Consider the following 22,344-nt stretch of genomic DNA (forward strand, 5'->3'; position numbering starts at 1 on the left):
AAGAGGCATGCGATACTTTCCAATATTGCATGACATTTTCCCTTAAGGCGTGCAATACTTTCCAGTATCACACGATGTTTCTTCTTTTAGCATGTGATACTTTATAAGTATCACTCAATGCTAGAACATTGTTGCCCAAGGAAGCAAGAAACATCTTGAGAATATTCAGAGGGATAAAACAGAGAGTTAGAACCTCCACATCGAGGAGTATCGAATCCACAAGTCGAGGCTTGGGCAGTTGAACACAAGAGCAACAAGACAAAATACAACTAACCATCTGAACCATAACAATATAAGAAAATGTACTGAAAGCATCATCACAATGAAAAAAAATAACTAAACTCTTGTGTGGTTCCTCCCAACTATAATAGCATCATGAGAACTCGAAGGCCCTGCCATCTCCCACACGTAACATCCCAAACTGTCAACTAGATTGTCGAAGTTGTCTTATGAGGGCATCATTACTAAAACATAATAACATCATAAGAACAAGGAAATCTAACATGCTAATCCAATAAAGCAATAGATACTCCAACTAAGTAGACCATGTCATCTAATCATATGCTAAACATCATAATATAGGAATGCATCAAATAAACTAACATTTTCTAAACATGATATCTAAGCATTCCAGTGAAAGCATAAATCACAAAGCATACTCTAAAATCTCAAATATACCAAGTGAAACATCAAGCACCAATCACACTGGAATAATAGATCATCTCTGTACACCAATCCCCAGCAGTGGTATAGGTAGTTGCACCTCCCAACCACATGGAACTCATAGGTCCACTCTTGTCATGCTTATAGATATAATGATCCAACCACAAACACATATAAAGCAAACATCCATGGCTAACACTCAAGCTAGATAGTAAAGATTGCTAAAACCAAGATCATGAGACAATGCAAGTACAATAGGTCTTGGTCAGACACTCAATGTGTAACTATGTAGGGACTCACCTGGAGGGTAAATCGCTTGGCATCAAGAAGCCCAAGCTAAATATTGTGCAGTTTAACTTCCCAACGGAAGGCTCTCACACTGTGTCCTTTTAATATCTTGAGTTTATTACCTAGTTAATTTATTTAACTATCACTTGTTAGAACTTCTTCACGCCAACCCTCTGGGCATAATAATCACCAGGCTATGAGAGATAAGCCCCCTCTATGCTTCCCTACCCATACTCATCCAATGATGAGTACCCAAAGGCATGCATATTCCCAACCTAACACCAAATGAGCATACTCACCAAAATACAACTAAGAGTTCAGGCCTTGCAAGTCACTTGAAAAACACATGTACATGTGCTCATGTGTGGTGCACTACCATCACAAAGATCATAACACAAGGGTTGAATGAGAACACAAGCAAAATAATACTTAACCAAAAATAGGCTTAGAAGGATGGATGTGGCATGCATCCAAATGCAACAAAAAAGTGCAACAATGGTTTGACTAACATCCTACAGATAATCCAAGTCCATGACCAACATCATGCTAAGAAAACTCGAGAAAACTGGGCGGCATGCAAATCGAGCTGAAAACCTCAAAACTCAAAAACTACTAAATTAAAACCCATTTGGTCTTAGGGCACCAAAGCCATGAAAATCCAATAAAATTTAGGTTTCAACACCATATTAAAAAATGACTAGTATAATGGTGCGAAACCCCAAACCCACATCCCAAAAAAAAGAGAAACGTTCATACCCCTCCAACCAGGCATAACTAACAATAAGAAATGGAGGGGAACACTAGTTCTCAACCTCCTAACATATGGCTACTAGAAACAAAGGTTGAAATAGATTTGAAACACAAAAACGAGAGAGCCCTACTTAACAGTCAAAAGGGCGAAAACAAGAATTAGCCAGATAAAATAAATATCCCACGGAAGCTACCAAAAGTCATGGCAAACCAAGGTCTCCCTGAGTTGGATCCAACGAGACCATTTTCATGAAGATCCCATGGCTCTAGCTCCTACAATGAAAAGAAACACAATCCTCCAAAAGAGGATTTTGGAAAAAACTCTCAAATTTCTAATTTCCAAATGTGAGAAGTGAGGAATAAATTTCCTCTTTGGATACTTATTCACTTTTTGAGTGAATAATCGACTATGGTAAATAACCAAGTAACCTAGTTAAACCCCAAATCAACCCAAACGAAAATAGGATATTCCAAGTAATTGGAATTCATCTACTGCAAAGCTGCTAGAAATTAAAATCAATTAAAATAAAGCCCAAAAACCCTTAAACCAAAATTGCAGAAAACCTTACAAACTTTCATGACAAAAGTGAACATTTAAATGCATAGACACACTCATAGGTCTAGTCACATAATGCAAATGAGTCTGGATTTATCAAATCACCAGAAGGTTTAATTTAGACACTTAAAAAGATACGTCGACCATACAGGGACAACATTGGTAAAATATGAACAATTGAATCACTAACTCCATGTTCCACTGCCAGGGATATAAATCATGCACACTAAAACACATGATCAACTGAAATTGCATATAATAACATAGTCGAAGCAATAAATGCATTAAATAATCTAATTTAACCATTTGTAATTATACTAAAATAATCCTTTTACATCACTCACGTTCGCATAAAGCATAACAACACAACAATGAAGTAAATCACCATAGCATTAAATCCAATATATAACATAACTAGATATATGTCCAAATACCGCATAAATAGGTATCATCATAAAACATATTGTCATCTCATAATTGCATCATCATGCAAATATGATCAACTGAACAACATAATAATCTAGCAACTATGATACAAGAAATCAAACTATAACATATGACCCTTAGGTCATCTCAAATGTAAAAATAACATGAGTAACAAATATCTTTTGGATCAAAATATAACAAGGTACATACTACAAACATGAGAGGCACTACATGTTTCTTCTATTGCCTCCAATCTTCTTTCTAGAGTTAGTACATTCAAAAGCCTTATGTCCTTCTTCTCCACACTTGAAACAAGTGCCTTTAAACCAAGATATTTCATCTCTCTTTTAATCATTATTATTCCTAGAGTAACCAATATAGCTACTTCTAGTTTAGTTACCCCTTTTCCCAATAGGTTCTTCTTTCCATTATGTCTCTCCTTTATCCTGCATTGAATTTTCAGATCTAGTACTCTCTCCATAATTTTTGCCTCCACTTCTTTGAAATCTGTCACCTCTACCTCTTTGTCTTTGATCATGTTTCTTTACCAATCTTTCTTCAACCTTCAAAGCATATTGATATGCTTCTTCCACACTATCCATCTTAACATAGTTGATGTCATCTTGATTTGATGTCCTCAAACCATTCATGTATCTAGCCACTTTCTCAACTTCATCATCCACATGTCCAAATCTGATATCCAACTTGTGGAATTCCTTAGTATATTCCTTCACACTCATATCCTTTTGCCTCAAATTTTGCATTTTCCTTAACAAATTAACTTGGTAATCCACAGGGAGAAACTTCTTCATCTTTCCAATCATTTTTTCCCATGCCTTGATCTTTTCTTTTCCTATCTTATGTCTCTCAATTTGCAAATGATCCCACCAAAGTGAAGCATGACCCTTCAACTTTGTGACTTCTATTTTCACCTTCTTATTATCAAGAGTACCTTCATACTCAAAGTATTTATGCATCTCAAAGATCCAATCCAACACTGCATTGATCTTAAGTCTTCCATCATAGAAAGCAACTTCAACAACAGGTCTAGCATTCACCCTAGACAAAACTCTGAAAACATTTTCTTCATATTGTTAAACCTTAGTTTCAAGATTGGGATTAGGTGTTGCTTCTTCATCATCACTAACATCTTCAAGATGTACACTTCTTCTCTATGTTGTCTCGAGAGCTTCAAGTCTCAATGCAATCTACTTCAACGTTTTTGTTATAGCATTATCAATATTTCATCTACCATAAACCATCTTGACAATAGTTCCTACAAGATCGTAACCTTATGTAAGTTATAGGTCATAACAACCAAATATAATAAGGTTCTTCACAATCCAATCCACAAGGAAGAACTCATCTTTGATACCACCTAACACAAGGATGAGGTGCCCTAAGGAGAGAACCCCAAGCTACCCTTGTTAAGCGTTACACACATAAGCTTAATCAAATACACAACAAGGACCAAGAGCCAAATGCAACATTCAATAGGTGTAATTATTTAACTTCGCATATAAAATAGCAACGTGCCCAATTGTAAGGGCTTCTGGGTTGTGGCCTTATACAATATAAGAATTACAATTCAAAGTCCAAGCTTGCATCTAACTTCTACTCTCTAATCTTCTTCATTCTCTCCCTCTCTTTGTCTTTTCTACGTCTAGCCAATCTTCTTATATAGCCAGTTAAGCCACAAGTCGGCTAGTCAAACATTTAATTACATTTAGGTCTAGTCTTGGAAGAGTAAACTAAAAACCAAGAAAGGACAACATAAGATCACACACACTTAAGGATAGGTCCACACGGGAGTTAGGAGTTGACTCCCAACTGTGCAAGATGCTACATCACCATAGTAAACTACGTGAACAAAAATAACATGCCTCACTGGATGAAAAGTGTAGGAAACAGAGACTGCGAAGAACAACACAAAACTTGAAGAATATGAAATAACAGAATGTGTGCACTTAGAAAAAGGATCCAAGATAGGTCCTCAACATGATATCAACTACACACAACTTGAAACCAAAAGCAACAACAGCTACTTCGTGAATAGCAAATTGATACAAAAATAAGAAATACTTTTTGTTGATGCAAGATTGCTCAAAGACCCAAGATGCTCCTACAACACCCTATGCCATTAGGCTCTCCAACCCCAATCATACCTACTCCTAAGTGTCTCATTCAAAATGATCCCCCATCACTTTACATGTCAAGGATGCCCCCTTGGCCTTGTAGATATAGAAGATGAAGAAGAATTAAACACCCATTCTTGTACACTAGTGTTTTTATGGTACAATCTAATCATAAGTTCTACTTTCACCTCAAATGTGCACTCTTGATCTTATGATTTAGTATGCAAGTCTTTAGGCTTTGTGGATCCATGTGCTTGAGCATCAATAATATAAATGTCAACAACTCACTCATGTACTCAATGAGCATGGAAGATTTCTTCAATTTTAATCATGGTTAAGCCTTTCATATCATTGTGTTTCATTTTTTTGTTATTTATTTTATGGGGAGAGACATGATTTATAATAAGATGTAAATTTCTCCCAATCAACAATAATGTGTGTGAATGGTTTTGACTATAAATACATGATAATAGACTACATAACATTATCGACCGAGTCAATCGGGCTTAGTGCTTACCGAGTAAGTTCAGGCATAGTGCTTACTGAGTGAGCCCGAGCTTAGTGTTGACCGAGTTGTAGAACTTGGATCAATGGTAACCAAGTGTATATCGGGTATGAAGTGGTATTGTGTTGACCGAGGTTTGTTCGATGCTTGTCGAGCATGATCGGGTGATTCCCTTGCTATGTTAAATTGGACAAAATGTTTATTGAGTGATTTTGGGCTTATTGGTGTTCAAGTTGTTTGATCATGAGCAATTTGTTGAGTGGCTTGGGTCAGTAATGACAGAGTGTTTTGTTGGGCACCAAGTGGTTGTAAGATTGATCGAGTTCTTGTTGGACATCAAGAGGAAGTATGATGATAGTGAGTGGCAGCTATGACTAAGGGGGCAATGTTGGCCAAGTGATGGGTTGTCATCGAGTTGTATTCAAACTACCAACTTATGTACGAGCCATTATTAAGTACCGATCATTAATTATTGAACTCATTCTTGCATGTGCGATGTTATAGTAAGTCCTACTAATACTTTTCTACATCATGCTTGTGGACATCACCTAAGTACAATTTTGCTTCAATTTGGCCGCATGGTTTTGCACATGGATGTCATCCCCATATGATGCTTGCATGAAATGTGATTCCTGTTACCTGTATCACCGAAACATCCTCCCCAAAAATTTCTAAATTAAGCTTCAACCGACAGTTGAAGAAGATGCGCTTTCTTCTTCCTTGGATGATGCAGCACTGGATGTCATGTTTATTGTGCATTTCTTACTCTATTTGTCGCGTGATTCGCACCATTATTAGGGAGAATTTCTTATCTGCCTCCTCAAGACGTGGGTTGTTTCCTTCAAATTTGGTCTCGATATTCTTGTCCAATGCTATGGACCTACTCCTATCAACTTTGCAACTGGAAATTATTGCTTTCAAGATGGTTCGACTAGAATTCTGGTCTGATAATAAGTTGAAACGGGTGATGCAGAGCTATGATTTGTGGGCCGAAAATACCTTGGTGGGTGGATTATTTTCAAGATCCCAACTCATGTAGAACATGAAGTTATGGCGACATTCGAGGCGTTGCCAAAGTCTTGTTCTTGACACAAACTTTGCAAGTCACGACACGAGTGTTGGGTCATCAATTGGCTGAGCATGTGAAGAAAACTAGGTTTGCATTGCTTGATATTTTGGGCTTACCAATATCTAACACACATATCTTTTATGCTCACATGATGAAGCCTTCGGTCTCCCCAAACCAGTTTGTCTATGAACCAGGTGCTAGGTCTACCTCGGTTGCTACAGTTCGAAGTGTGCCTTCTTCCATTAATAAATCCAATGTCGTCACTGAAGGTTCGGGTTCTAGCTGGGAGGTTGATCCTTTACCATGTTTGGACTTTGGTTGAGGTTATTCTCTACAACTTGGTATGCCTTCCACTTCTGTTGAGGGTGCTTATTGCGAGGATATGGAAGAATGTTAGTATAAAGGCTACCTTATTTGTTGTCTATTAACTTTTCCAACATCATACATGTTTTATAACATTGGTATTTTTGGTTGATCTTTGAGTCCTCCATGCCTGTTGTTCGACTTGGCTTTGAAAATGTAAAAAATCAAAGATTTGTGACCTTCTGTGGGAACACTCCTACTTTTTGTAATCTTGAATTGCTCATCGATATAATATGTTGTAAATATCGATGATTTTCACTTGTATATATTGTGAGAATATTGGGTTTTCTTTCTGGTTCTTTCCCAGTTGAGCTCTTGAACCAGTTTATATATATATATATATATATATATATATATATATATATATATATATATATATATATATATATATATATATATATATATATATATATATATATCAAACCACACAATCATAGCCAAAAAGCATCACCAAATACTATCTTAAGAATACAATATCTATCTTAACCAAAAAATATAATTCAAAACATATAATCCAAAAATATGACACAAATTTATTTATTTATTTTAAATCTTATGTGTTTGGATGCAAACTTTACCTCAAAATTTAAGCTATCATTGCCCAACCTTGTCTTAGTGTATTTGTCAAGGATACCCCTAGCCTAATAGAAATAAAAGAAGACTGATGAAGTGTTCATCATTTTTCACTAGTCCTTTAATGCCAAAGCCTAATCATACATGTTGTTAAATTTTGTTTTTCCCTGTAATAACTTATCTTAAATACTAGTACATGACTTTAGGTTTTATAGATCCACATGTTTGAGCATCAATAGACTCCATACCAATGACCCTTTCACCTTTAATAACTTATTTATCTTAGAAACTAGTACATGTCTTTAGGCATTGTAGATCCACGTGATTGTACATCAATAGACTCCATGCCAATGACCCTTTTGCCCTTAATAACTTATTTATCTTAAATATTAGTACATGTCTTTAGACTTTGTAGATCCACATGTTTGAGCATCAATAGACTCCATATGAATGACCCTTTCACCTTTAATAACTTATTTATTTCATAAATTAGTACATATTTAGACTTTGTAGATTCACATATTGAATATTAATAGACTCCATATCAACTACCCACTTATTTATCCTCAAAGCATAGAAGAGTTCTTCAAATACTTGTAACCAAAAACATTGCCCATCTCAATCACAAATTATAATCCAACCATATGGTCCCAAGAAAAACGAGACAAATATTTATGGTCAAAAAGGCGTTGAGAGACAGCTTTGATCTAATCTAAACAAAGACTTTGAAAACAAACAAAATATTGAACATGTGAAGCCGACATGATAAGAAGATGGTGAGGAATTGATGTGGTGTTTCCCACCATATCAAGAAACTTGTCTTGCTTTTCTTAAACACTACTCACACTTGAAGAAGCACGAGTTTTTGGGTTTCTGTCCCGCTATGGCCCACCCCGGAATAACCACTCAGTGCCGTTTTATCAACTCCAAAAACGTAATTTAATGTACTCTAGAAATCCAATTTAAGAGCTCCAAACAGCCAAATCAATTAACTCCAAAATCCAATTTAATAAACTCTGATAACCCTTTTCAATGAACTCTCTAAAAACCCAATTTCATGAACTCTAAAATCCCAGTTTCTATTCTTTAAGTTGTAAGATACCAATCTGCACACAAACATCTGGCATGAATATAGTGAAGGACAGCTATTTCCCATTTAAATGACATGGAACACAAGTTTCCCAAAATCCTGTAAAGGGTATGAAGAAAATGTGGGTCAAAACTAGTAAGCAGATAAGATTCCCCAAGGGAAAGGAAGGGAAAGTTTTTTAATTGAATGCTGGGACGGGTCAATTGTGAACTCTATCTGATCGTTTTCCACTGACACAGAATTGCACATCTTCTTTGTGACGGAAAAGACAAAGAAGCCCAATGTGATCCTCGTCTGCATTCCTATCTATTGTTGGGGATGAAGATAGGGGAAGACATCTGGTAGTTGTTAGTTCTCTAAGTTAATTTTGGATATCTAGAATTCTTAATTTGGTGTCATGTTTATTTTTATTATAATTTTATTAATTTTTTTAAATTTATATTAGTAAAAATTTTATATTTTTTAAGCAGCTAACATTTACATTAGTTTAACTTATTTTATAATTATTTGACTTCAAGTTAATGCCAATGTATAAATAAATATATTGTTGATTTTCTTTTTTAAATTGTGCGGTAGTCTAAAGTAAACAAATGACAAATCCAAATTGAAAGACTCAAATAACAAATTCAAATTGAAAGACTCAATTGAAAGTTTGAAGAATACCAGAGTATAAAGGGGGGTGGAAAAAAGATTAATAATACCTACCAAAAGACTTAGACCCTCAAAACATTGTAAGAAGTGTAGAGATGCAAAGAATAATGAAACGACCTATTATGAAGGTGATGAAGCCTTGTTTATTTTCTATTATTTCTTACAAATCATGGTTAATAGACTTAGTTTGTTCATATCGCATTACTCATCATAAGGAATTATTTATTCCTTGTATGTATATGATGGAGGAGAGATGTAACTAAGTTAAAATAATTTGTTTTGAATTTTTGGTTGAAGTCGGAATAGATTTTGAATTATGGGAGGATGCACATAAGCATTCAATGAGTAAGGTTTGATTCTAAGTTGGAGAGTCCTGTGATTTTTAAAGGATTTTTCAAAGGACTTTGTTTAGGTTAAATCTAACTTATCAAAATCATATATTTGAAAAGATCTTAAGATCCTTGCTAATAAAAATTTAATTGAAAAGTACTGGCATTTCAAAGTGATTTTTTTTCCATGAATACTTGTGCATATCATTCAAAAAAATATAGAAAGAAAAAATAAACAAAATATTTTGAAATAAAGAATAAGTTAAGCATGAATTTTACCTTATTTGATAGAAATTAAACAAAAAAAATCTAAATTATTAACATTTAAAAAAATCAAAAAATAACATAACCACCCCCCAAAAATCTATAAACTAACAATAAAATAAGAATTTAACTGAAAGATAGTATTTTTATAGAATGATTTATGACCACCGACATAACCCTAAGTCAAATTTATGCCAATTTTTTTATATGTCGAATTATGACATTGGCCAAGTATTTACTAAATTCTCTCCATAAAGTCGTGGAGTGCAAAGTGGTCAAAAAGTGTCATTTTAAAACACTTGCTCAATACTCCCCTAATTGTCTAATTGTCGCACACCAAAAAAAAACTAGTACTTGTGATTAAGCGTCTCAATAGTCATTATGAAATGTCCCAACCAAAAAAGCTAAACAAATTATGTTAGTCTGTGTCGACTAAATGATACCCGCTCAAATACTTAGTGTTCACTTCCTAATAGTCCCACACCAAAAAAACCAGTACTTGTGATTAAATGTCCCAATAGACTTATAAAATATCCCAGTAAAGATGTACGAATTGATTAATCACCCACCAACAAAAACTTTAAAATGACATAGTATATGTGTGATGGAGGTATCTATAACAACCAGTCTCTTCCCCTTGATAGCTTTCAAACCACACGCCATAGGAAAAATCATGCTTGCACTTTCCGTGGAGTGTCCTTTATATCGACAAATGCCAATTTTCTTCGGAACTTATTTTATTTCAGGCGGCACAGATTTATTCAAATGTATGGCTGTGATGACAAATGAGTTTGACGATGTGAACGTGATGAATTGATGTAGGGTTTCCCACCATGTTGAAATTAGTGTTTACTTTTATTAAGCTGTCAGAATGCAAGAGGCACGAGCTTTCTGTTTGTCTATCATTCAGTGGTCCCACAGAAGAAGAAAAACTGAACAATCCCATTAAATAACATCTACAAAAATCAATCTCTGTTCATTAAATTGTTAATGGTCAATCAATATTCCAAAAAGCAGGTTGCAGACCAGACATTTGGCCTTAAATACAGTGGAAAATAGAATTTTACAATATAAATGGCGTAAAATCTGGGTCAACAAGAACTAAACGGGTTACTTTACCCATTTCAAGGGAGTAAAACTCCAGTTTTCTTTTATTCTTTTCACAAGAAACCGGCCGTATTCAAATCTTTTTCGCAGGTCAATTGTAATTTGTAACTGCAGTTCACCGACAGAAAATTTAACAGGCTCTTTGTGACGGAAAAGACAAAGAAAGCGTAAAGGGGTCTTCCAAACCCTCGTCTTTAACCATTGTTTCTTTTGAAGCATTCAAAGATGTGGTGGACTGGTCGGATGCTGAAGTGTACGGAGAAGCTGAACTTATTCTGCCATACCCACCATGGATTTTGATCAGTTACTCAACAAATGACAGACAAACGATAAGAGCAATATGCATAATAAATTGTTAGGTGTAGTACCTGTCTTTGCGTTTTTCAAGGAAGCGCTGCAGAGATAATTTCCTGGCGATTGGAAGCCCTGCGGTAAAACAAATGCCAGTAAAATCAATATCTGTTTTGGATTCTCCGCATATTGTAATGGTGGTAACAGAAAGTAATCTGTCTTATTTACCTTGGTTAGCTTTCTTGGTTTGTTCACTTGAAGCGGGACACGGCTTTGCTATTTCCTCTTTCGATCCATTGGATCCATTGGAAACTGTAGGAGTTGTGGATTTGTTTGCGCTGCTGGCAAGTTGCATAATGGCTTCAGCCTGGATGAAAAAACTTGTCAGAAAAGTCGAGTTTATTTTACTTTTCTTTGAAAGGATAACAATAAAATCTGCTTGAGGGCTCGAATCCAAACCTTCTCAGGAGAAACGTGGTACACATTCACTACTCCATTGTAAATAATGGTCAAGCGAGGAGGAGATTGTTTATCCATGATACTTGCTGACACAGATCTGGTAAAAGAAACACCCAAAGATTCAGTTCCCGGACTTAGGGTTGAAAATGTTATCTGGAAGAAGAAAATGAAGCATTAAGTACCTTGAATCTGCAATTTGGGGAAGAACTGTGTCGTTTGAAGCCGTCCTGTTGTGAGGGAAAAGGTTCATTGAATCCCCACGGCTTGGCGCCTCCACGGAGTTTCTTTCCTTCGGAAGGCCGATTGATGAGAGTACTTGCTGCACCATCTCTGGTTTTATCCACGATAGACCTTGCAGGGCCGCTGCATTCATCACAAAAGCGTTAATTTCTACTCCTCTTTCCATGGGCGATTTTTTCACGCCTTTCGTCAATATAAGTTATTAGATCGCGGATATGAATTGAAATTTGCCGGACATAATTTCTGATGAGAATGTCATAAATATTACCAAAGAAAACTATAATCGACCTGTATTCAAATAACACCCTACTGAATGGTATAACTGCCTTGAAAAAAACAGGGAAAAACTACGAAACCCAGTATCTGATGACCTGTTTAGCCAGATTTATGACTTCGAGAAATTTAAGTGACTTTTCAGGTCACAATCTCTCACAAATCACAATAATAATGCAGATTCTGTTCTATAGTACGATAAGTGGCTAATTCAGGAAGGCAGGCCGGAAAACTGGGAGTATCACAATGAGTCAGAGTCTATGCATGCTAGCTTACAAGGCACCCTATACAGTAACAAGAGAACAAAAGAAGTTTTGAACGTACAGCGGAAACAGAAACGGTTTGTATTGAAATGCTCAAAAGCGGATTCGTAAAGACAGAATGATGGAAATAGGTTTTTCTTTTTAAAATATCGTTGAATCTGAGAATATTCAGATGAGGTAAATAAGCAACACGGTTGAAATTTCCGTTAAAATTTTATTTAACAACAATGATTGAGTAAATGAAAGAATTTATCATGAAAATAAATCCAGAACATTCTCCACTCCACCAAAAAATGACGAGGCTTAGAAAGTTTCGATTCTCAAAGGTTAAAACATATTCCACCTTATCAAGAATAAGGAGTTTGCAAAAGCGAAGAACCAGAGGTCCGCAGCGCTTAAGCTTCTAAAGCAACTCAGCCAATATAAAGTTCAAAAAGAAAACGGAAGAAAATAGAAGAGCTCTTTCAGAATAATAGAGTTTCAAATCATTCTAAAGCCATTCAGCCGAAACAATGTAAAGAAAAATATAGTCAAGTAAACAGGAGAGTGTATCACCAAACTGAATAGAACATCTAAAGCTATTCAGCCAAAAGTTCAGTCAAGAAAATAAAAGAGTTCGTCCAGGATAACAAATTTAAGATCCTTAAGCCTCTAAAGCCTTTCATCCAACATAAGCCAAAATAAAATAGAAAATTCGATTATCAAAATGAATAGCGACAGATCAGCAATCCTCAAAGCAAGAACAACAAGATTTAAAAAAAATAAAATTAAAAAAAACAACTTCATCATCAAATTGAAAAGTACTAAAATATGTCTGCAGCTCCATAAAATGTCCTTAACCTCGACCTTTAAAGACATCAAAACTCTCCTTTTCTACTCTATTCAACAAAAAAAAATTTAAAGACATTCTATTCGGCAAAACTTCATTATTTTCAACAATTAAATTCACAGATTCAAAACATTTAAAGACATTACGACTCGCCTTCTCAACTCTACAAACTTCATTACATTCAACAATTAAATTCACAGATTCGAAACAATTTCTCAGAAAACCAGGCACTGCAACCAAAAAAATTCCTTCAAAAAACCACATACCTCTGGGCTCCGCAAGGCGCTTCTCGCCACAGTGAACGCTCAAAGAATCCATAACCTCAACAGCGCAACGACAACAACAACAACAACAAAAAACCCTCACTGACAAAAACACTCACAAATTAACCCTAACCTTACTCCAATGGCGGACTCACAGAAAACACAAATGCGAGCGGGAATGCGAGTGGGAAGGATCTGTGAAGGTCAAGAGAGTCGCTTAAATCGGCGGAAACAACTCGTGTATGAATGCAAAAAGGCGAAAAGAACGAGTCGTGTCAATGTGCGAAACGAATTTACTACAATAATAATATTAATACCTAATAAGAGCATAATGAAACGTGCGGAACAGTAACAATAAATACCGAATCCACAAGCGCCAGCTGTTACCAAATATTTAACGCATTCGGACCAAAACCACGTTCCACAACAGTTGTTCCGCGCGCGTTCCGGTCAAGAAGGATAAAGAAATTCACACCAACGGCGAAGATTAAATCGGACTCGTTCAGCGCGAATCCGGGCTGTCGGATTCCGGCGGTGGATTGAGAAGAGGGGCAAAAATAGTATTAAATTGTGTGGTGGTTCCAACATGCAGGGTTCACGCGTGGAGGACGCGGCAGGAGGCAGGGAGTAAAACGGCATGTGGTTCACGAGGGGAGTATTTGTGAATAATGGCGCATCTACTTTATGGGAGGTGCGGCCGAAATATCGGATTTCGGTAGAACGTGGCCGTCGCTTCTTTATGAGAAAGGGAACCTCATGCATAACATGTGATCTAATTTCAATGTCTTTCTTTAAGGCCGGATTTGAAGGTTCCAAGCAGCTGCACACCAAGCAAATCACGTTGACGATTAATTCTTTTGTGGCAATGTCCAGTTAATTGTGATAGGGTTGTTGATTAATAACAAGCTACCTATTGTTGTAGTTGTCTAGGCTACTAGTACTATTCTAATTATAGACCAATCATAATGAATTATTTTTCAATTAATCAAATATTTCTAAAGCTTATATATTAATTTATTAATATAATTTATTATTGAATTTAATTTTCTCATGATTGACTCATTTGATTTAGAGATCTCTCCATATTGATTTATTTTAGACTTTTCTTTTTATGAATAGTCATTTTCTATTAATAAATAATATACTAAGATTACAATTTACAAAAAAGGGTCAGGAGATACAAGATCACCCTACGAGAGTTCACACGACCGAAGCTAGAATTATAAATTATTCATCAAAAAAAAACATATAAAGAAACATATGGGCGGCTAAAGCAATATTTGCTAAGGGAGGTGGCTCATCGCGATCATGGAATCCCCAATCATCTTTGGGATTGGGAGGCGGACTGGGAACAGTCCAACCGTCAGCAGTAGCATCAGCAGCCTCAATGGCCTGGTCAGCATCCTTCATATCTGGCCACGGAGATAAAATAGCCAATTCCAAGCAAAAAGGCCATTTCCCAGAGACCACTCACCGAGCACCAGGAGGAGGAGCCGGGGACCAGCCAGTGCCACCACGAGGCAGGAAAACCGAGGCATCTGGAGGTACCCTGACAACAATACAAGGGGCATTGCCCCAATGATTAAGCAGCTCTTGCAGGTGGGCCACCTTGTTAGCTTGTACTTGAATCTGCATTATTACATTATTACAAATGTAAATCTTAGTGTACATAGTAATATTAATATCAAGAAAATTGTGAGTGAAAAGAACAACATTTCTATCTTTCCACAAAGTGAACAAAATCTCCATCCTAAAAGTATGCCAAATCTTGGTAAATTTTTGAGGGATCCTAGGGGAATCACCCAAAATAACCATATGCCAAAAAAAAGGTTCAGGCCGAAATGGCTTAAAGAAATCATGAATCCAGTGCCAATAATTTTGAGCATATCTACAAAACCAAATAATATGCAGGAAAAACTCTAGTTCTCTACAGAATGGACATCTAGGATCCAAAACCCCAATATGCTTAAGCCGAGGCCCAAGGGGAAGGCCTTGAAAAGCTAAGAACCAAGCAAAATGGGCAATATTGGGTTTTGTAATAGCACTCCAAATAGTGTCAAAGCGCTTTCTCCATTGAGAAAGAGAAGATTGCAAGTGCCATCTCTGATTGAGTGTATCCACCATCAGTAAATGGGGAGAAAGTCATCTATAACCCAGACTTGGTTTGTGACTCGTGAAAGGAGTGGCGAGATACCACTTCCAATCAGTCTACCAAGGTCTAACAGATTGAATACCCACTTTATGAATTAAGTGCACTAGAATTGCAGAAAGCAATAAGTCAAAAATCTGTCGATCTGGACGAGTAAGATGGTACTGGACTTGCATATCTTTCTAAGATCTGAAACTCATGGAAACCCCAGAGAAAAGATCTTTAGGAGTCTTGATGCCTCATTTGAAAAAACACAAAGCACTAGCACCTTGAGTCTTGGCAAGGGGAATACTCTCAATGGCAAATAGGGGAGATCACCAAATGTTCTATTGATTCAAAGAGATCCCATCACGGAATGCATCACAAGACTAGCGAAGCCAAGACTTGATAGCTTCCCAAGCTTTCCATATGCTTTTGATAACAAAAGAGCCTTGTATGAGCACGGGCTCTTACATGATGAAAAGGGTGTGAAAGCCAATCCCCTTCCATGCAGGCCTATTGATAGGATATTCAGAAGAATGCAATGTCGAACCAAAATCTTCCAGGCTTCATCTCCAGTGATGGCACGAATAATCCATTTGGCACACAAAGCAAGCCCTTGCTTCTGTATGGAAAGCAGGCCAAGGCCTCCAGACTCTTTTGGGAGACAACAAAAATCCCAAACAACTCTGTGAAAGCCATGATGATTGGAACCAGAGGCCCAGAGGAAATCACGAAGTAATTGCTCTAATTTCTTAAAGGAGGCTTTAGAAGGAGCCCAACAAGAAGAGTAATAAACATGTGTTGTTGCAAGAACTTCTAAGCAAATCTGGAATTTGCCCGCAAGAGAAAGCAGTTTTGTAAGCCACTAATCCAGTTTCTTAGTAATCTTGGCAAGCACTCCATTCCACAGATCCACTGGCGATGCTTGAAAAACAAAAGGAATGCCTAGAAAGCAGAAGATCTCCCCATGAGCAACCCATTTCCATTCAAACTGGCTAAGCCAAGGTGGCGTTGGCAAAAAAGACTAGCGATAACAAAGCGTTTTATGCCATTGAATAGCACAGCCAGAGGCTTGACAAAAAGTGTCAAGGCAATTTAAGGCGTTATTGATGTTTTCTTCATCCTCCAAAAGAGTGAGAAAGGAATCATCAGTAAAATGACCACTAACTAACTGGGAAGAGGATTTCGGCAAAGAAATGCCACGAACCAAACCTGAAGACATGGATTGGGCTAGCAAATAGACAAACCCTTTAGAAGCAAGAACATAAAGCATCAAAGCCAGAGGGCAACCTTGCCTGATGGAACGAAAAAAGCCCAAAGGCATCAGTTGGGAGTTATTGATGGCAATGCAAGCATTAGCATCTCCAAAGAGCATTTCCACGGACTGCAAAAAATTGGGACCAAAACCAAGAGCCCGGAGCATAACCAAAATAAAAAGCCATTCAATTTGGTCCTAGGTTTTAGCAAAATCTATTTTTAAAAAAACAACTGGCTGCTTGGACTTGCGATCCCACTCCATTTCGTCCCAAACTGCAATAATGTTGTCAAGAATATATCCGGACTTGATAAAGCCAGTTTGTTTAGGCCGCACAATTAAAGGAAGGAGTTGGCAAATTTTGAGAGAAATTTCCTTGGCAATGATCTTATAAGACACATTTAGAAGGGTAATGGGTCGCCAATTGCAAATATCCTCAGGATCTCCAGCTTTGGGTATGAATTTAATGTTTCCTTTGTTGATAATAGTTCCTAAACTTTTAAAGAGATAGGTTTCAAGATCAACTATGTGCAGATCAGGACCAATATGCTCACAGAGGTGTTTGTATAATTCACAAGGAAACCCATCACACCCAAGGGACTTATCATCTACCATGGAGAAAACTACCTCTTTAAGGTCTCAGAGGGTAAGAAGTTGCTCACAGAAAGCACATTGCTCAACTGCTAGGCGATTTGAAATAACAAAAATACACTTTCTGAGAGCTTCCTCCTGAGCAATCGAATTTCCCTGCAAAGCAAAAACATTCTCATAGTGATGAACAAATGCTTGCAGGATGTTAGGGAGACTAGAGAGAACAAAAGTGCCTTGTTTGATTTTTTTAATCCCAAAATTGGTATGTCAGGCTCGAAGAGCCTAGAAGAACTCCTTCGAGGCTTTGTCGCCAACCTCCAACCAATGGAGGCGAGCTTTGATTTGGGCTCCTCTTGCGGCATAATTATCGGCAACCTATTTATCATGGAAAAGTTTGGCAAGATGGATTTGCAAATCAACATCAAAAGGATTAAGGGTGAGAGCCTCATAAGCTTTTTTTAGCGCAAAAGTAGTGGATTCATAAGATCGCCTTCTGAAAACTACCAACTGTCGTCCATAGATGCCAGAAAGTGAGTGGTTTTGGTAATGGTATCATTCCACCACTGAATCCACCCTGTTTGGGAATGTGAACATGGCTCCAAATTCTAGACACGTAGAATATGAGCAATAGTGGAAGCATGCATCAACACAGACATGTTGAGGAAGAATTGCAACTTGACAACAATCTAGATAGTTGTTTGCCATGAAATGGAAAAATAAATGGGATAGTGGTCAGATAACATCACAACTGGCAAGGGAATGACAGGTAAATCTTGATCCTCAAAAAAGGAGAAAAAATATTGTGCAATAATCATGGCATGATCAAGACGCTTTAAAATGCGTTCAAAGCCAACTTGAAAGTTGGACCAAGTGTTCCAAACCCCACTATGTTGGTGGCAGTTAATATTGAGATCAAAAAGGCCCAATTTATTGTGCATGTAGTACTAAGCTTCCCTTTCCCCAACTGTCTAGCGAAAAGACAAAACGCCATCTTTGTCAGAGGCCACCTCAACCATATTGAAGTCACCACACATAACCCAAGTAGCTAGAGGCAAGTTGTCAGCCAGCCAGCCCCACAATTGAGATCTTTCTACAACATCATTGGGAGCATAAACATTAATGACTCCAAAATAATGATTGTTAATGGAAAGCAACAACCAAATTATTCTGTGCATGGGGTCAGAACCGTGTGAAATAATAGCAGAATGAAGACGAGGTGACAAAAGAGTAACTACACCACCTCTGCCAGCTTCGTGTTGAGAAGTAAACATAATGCCATCCAGCCAAATGACATGACATGCAGAAGAAAGCATGAAACTAGAGATCTTAACTTCTTGCATATAGAGAAAATCTAAATTTCCTAGTCTATGACGGGCATCCTTGACATAGTACTTTCTGGAGAGATCTGTGAGACCTCGCACATTCCATGATAAAAAAATTCATGAAAATTCTTCCATATCTTCCTTGTCCTCGAGAGAGGAGTAACTATTGTGCAAGAAAGTAGAAATCAGGTTAAACACAAAAGGAAAATCTTCTGGACTAATGGCCTATTGTTTCTCCTTTGGTTTCTCAGCACATCCGAGAGGACTACGAGAATGCCACACATTCTAAGTCACTATGGAAGAAGTAGCAAGAGGGGTGTGAATCACAACTGAGGCATTAGCCTTAGCAGCCACATTAATCCCCTATGAAACACCAGGTTTTGAAACTTGTGAAACACCAAGGTTTGGTTCTGGAAAAACCACTTGCGTCCCTAGACTGGCTGGGGTGTGCGCTCCTATTGAAATCGGAGGAACCAAAATGACCACCACATATGACTATTTAGGAACCAAGGGAGCCTTGCCCTTGCTCCCAACAGTAGTCCATTCTTCTTTTTTCCCTTCTACTAGCTTAGCAGGAACCTCTTTAGGCAAGGATTTAACCCTAGGCACAACCAAAGGGCAATCCCTCATCTTGTGTTCCATTGACTGGCACTTATAGTAGATGTTGGGTAGGTTCAAATAAAGCACCTTCTGAGAGAAGGTTTGAGCCCCAATCTTTATTTCCACAGAATCTTTAAGATCGTTGGAAAGATCAACCTCAATACAAATGCATTTCAGAGGGTGAGCGTTGAAAAATTTATCATGTTCCTTTGTGATAACTTTGCCAATTTTATTGGCAATGGACTCAAAAAATGGCCAACATGGCAAGGGTAAACCTGGGAACTCGACCCAAACAAGAATCCTAAGTTTTTTTCATTAGAGATAGTGAAGTCTCTCGACCATCTTTGAAAAACAAGCAAGGAGGAACACACAAACCAAGGACCATTTCTAAAAACCACGTCTGCCTGCGATGGGTTGGCGAAGCAAAATAAAATAAAAACCTTTGGTAAGGTTTTGCACAATGTCAAGGCAGACTCCACAAGGAGTCCAACTCTAGTTAACCCATTTACGAAGCATAACTTCAGGAGGAGTCCTACCCACAAAATACCCTATTAAGGTATGTTGTTCTAACCAATCACAAGCAGCATCAAATTCTTGCAAAGGAAGGATAATATAAGGATTACCTCATGAAAAACCTTCGGGATGAATTTGCGAGAACGTTTGTTCAATGGAGGCACCATGGCTATCTGAAGTAGTAGTGTAAACACCAGTATCAACAACGACCATTATAACCTAGCCTAAAAGCTCCCACAGTAAATGTGGTATGAGAAGTGGAAACAATAGAAGGAAAGCTCAAACAAAGAGTCGTATACAAGAAAACTGAAAGATCACATAAAACCCTAGCAGAGCCAAAAATCCCTCCTACGTATCTCCTGCTTTCCTTGATCTTCGACTATATTTTAGGTTGTTATGTTTTATTAATATTTAATATTTCTATATTTTTTATGAAGTTATTTGTAAATTTACATATAATTATTTTAATCTTTTACTATTAAAAATTACATGTTTAATAACTTTTAATATATATAATTTTTTTTTTAATAATTATTATATTGCATTTTTTGAATTCTTTTTATTAGTAAATAGCCTAGGCCTTGATTATATCGATTAATAAAAATAAATGAACTACAATAGAGTACCTCCGTTCAAACGGGCACTGGTAGGAAAGAATGGGGAAGAAAACCTCCAGTCTAGCCTAGGACCTTAGTCCTTTACTATTACTCCATAAATGGGGCATACCCTAGTTAAATTACCACAATTTCTATTATTACAATAGAGTAGATCGTAGTCCAATGAATACAAATGATCAAATGACTCTTATATGCAATAGAGACCTATTGTCGGTGAACCATCCTAGCCACTACACTCTACATCCCTCCATTATTGAACGATGAACTCATCCCTGTCTTACTAACTTGATAATCGGATTGGTTAGTGATAACACTGCAATTATCTTCCTAAACATAAAAAAGATACCTTAGAAAGGATAAAATATATCCATTTTCTTTTTGACTTATTATTACTACATCCTGTGGTACTTAAAATAAGGCTTACCGACTCATTAAAATAATTATCTTCCCATTCTTTATTAACTAGATCCATAAAATTATCAACAAAATGTTAGCAGTCAATGCCCGCCAGAAAAAATTACATTTATAAATGTAATTGAAAATAATACTATCTTAAATCTTCCCTGGTATACTAAGATATGTTAAAATTTTGTAACCTCGTTTCAATTCCTATTGCATCCAAGGACTAAAACTAAACCTCAACTTCCTCTAAAAAGCCAAATAAATTAGTCTCAATCTGCCATAGCAACACAATTAACATCTCAAGCTATATGCAATACAGAAAGAATACTAGGAACCAAACAAAGCTAGTTGAATTAATCACTGCTTTATACCAATCGATACCTCAAATGCCTATCTCCTAAAACCAATACACCAGTCATGATCATCAGACAATTGAAATAAAACGAAGCAGAATTTCAATACATCGAACCCTTCAAATTAGGGATTTAAAAACAGAGTGCCCTTCTAAGTGCAAATAATTTATCTTGTCGTAATGATAATTAATTCTTGGATGAAATAAATTAATCTACTCTTCTAAGAAATAAAGTTTCATTTCTAAATTTTCAAAACAACTCCAAATGATTAAAGAAAGATACATTGCTCAAACAAATCATATCGAATTGGAAATCTTGATAAACATATCACAAAGGATTGTAACCATCAAATGTCGTGGCAGACAAACCAAAAATAAAATATATTATTCATTAATATCTATGTTCATACTGAGCACAGAAAATTACAAGTATGCATGAACATCTTTATATCCAAAGGCACCTAATCTACCCATTCTCTAACTACATTCCGATATCGACCTTCAGAAACTTTCCATCCAAACCAAAACCCTAATGTAGACTAGAAAATACCTATCTAGGACAATATGGAAAATGAAACATAAGCTTATAGGCTTATAGAACTTTGAAAACAAAAACCACTTCAAAAACTCCCAGCCTTTGAGGGAGACGATACATCATAGCCCAGCCGTCATATTAGAATAGAGCAGACCGAGAAGCTAAACCAAAATATCCTCGACACACCTTACTTCTTCCAAAAAACCATGATTACTTCTGCAATATCATTCAGATTTTCTGACTGAAAGTGGGGGTAATTTGAAAGAAGACCTTTCTCTGTTGAACTTCTCAATGTTGGGTATGTAGAAGTCCAACATGTCCAGATTACCAAATCCCACTCCCGGGTGAATATAAGTCTTAAAAAGGCCAAGGTAATTGCTGAGCCATTCATACCCAATATCCATCGTGATCCTTCTCCAACGAAGGAGGAAGTGAAAATAGGATTCCTTTTTATGCCAAACCATGTTGAAAGTTGCCATATCCCTTATTATTAAGGTAGGCCTCCTGGGTATATTTGCCACAACAAGGCTCCCTGGTGGATGATTCATGTACATCTTAGAGAGGGGCACTCTTAATTTTTCATCCAAGCTCATGATGGCTTCTACTACTCCTTGACACCAAATGGGGTCAAAAATATTC

The 22,344-nt window shown here is 36.8% G+C and overlaps 1 protein-coding gene across 1 annotated transcript; it reads right to left on the reverse strand.

Annotated features, from left to right (window-relative positions):
• Window positions 1-10,619: 10,619 nt before the first annotated feature.
• On the reverse strand, window positions 10,620-13,717 carry LOC149539627 (protein TIFY 9-like). The gene is made up of 6 exons (XM_089800858.1): window positions 13,391-13,717; window positions 11,702-11,882; window positions 11,520-11,616; window positions 11,289-11,427; window positions 11,138-11,195; window positions 10,620-11,044 (listed from the first exon to the last, which is right to left on the reverse strand). The coding sequence occupies exons 1-6, from the start codon at window positions 13,440-13,442 to the stop codon at window positions 10,900-10,902; spliced, it is 672 nt and encodes a 223-aa protein (XP_089656984.1). The 5' UTR covers window positions 13,443-13,717; the 3' UTR covers window positions 10,620-10,899.
• Between the last annotated feature and the right edge of the window lie 8,627 nt (window positions 13,718-22,344).

Source organism: Cupressus sempervirens, chromosome 9, assembly GCF_028749045.1.
Source record: "Cupressus sempervirens isolate cs-2001-9-10 chromosome 9, ASM2874904v1, whole genome shotgun sequence".
Lineage (NCBI taxonomy): Eukaryota > Viridiplantae > Streptophyta > Pinopsida > Cupressales > Cupressaceae > Cupressus > Cupressus sempervirens.

Bases quoted from the DNA above. Each gene is read 5' to 3' on its own strand.
- LOC149539627 (XM_089800858.1), bottom strand. From the start codon at position 13,442: ATGGATTCTTTGAGCGTTCACTGTGGCGAGAAGCGCCTTGCGGAGCCC. The intron at 11,883-13,390 runs GTATGTGGTTTT...TGATGAATGCAG, and splicing joins GCGCCTTGCGGAGCCCAGAG to CGGCCCTGCAAGGTCTATCG. The intron at 11,196-11,288 runs GTAAATAAGACA...GTTTTACCGCAG, and splicing joins AACCAAGAAAGCTAACCAAG to GGCTTCCAATCGCCAGGAAA.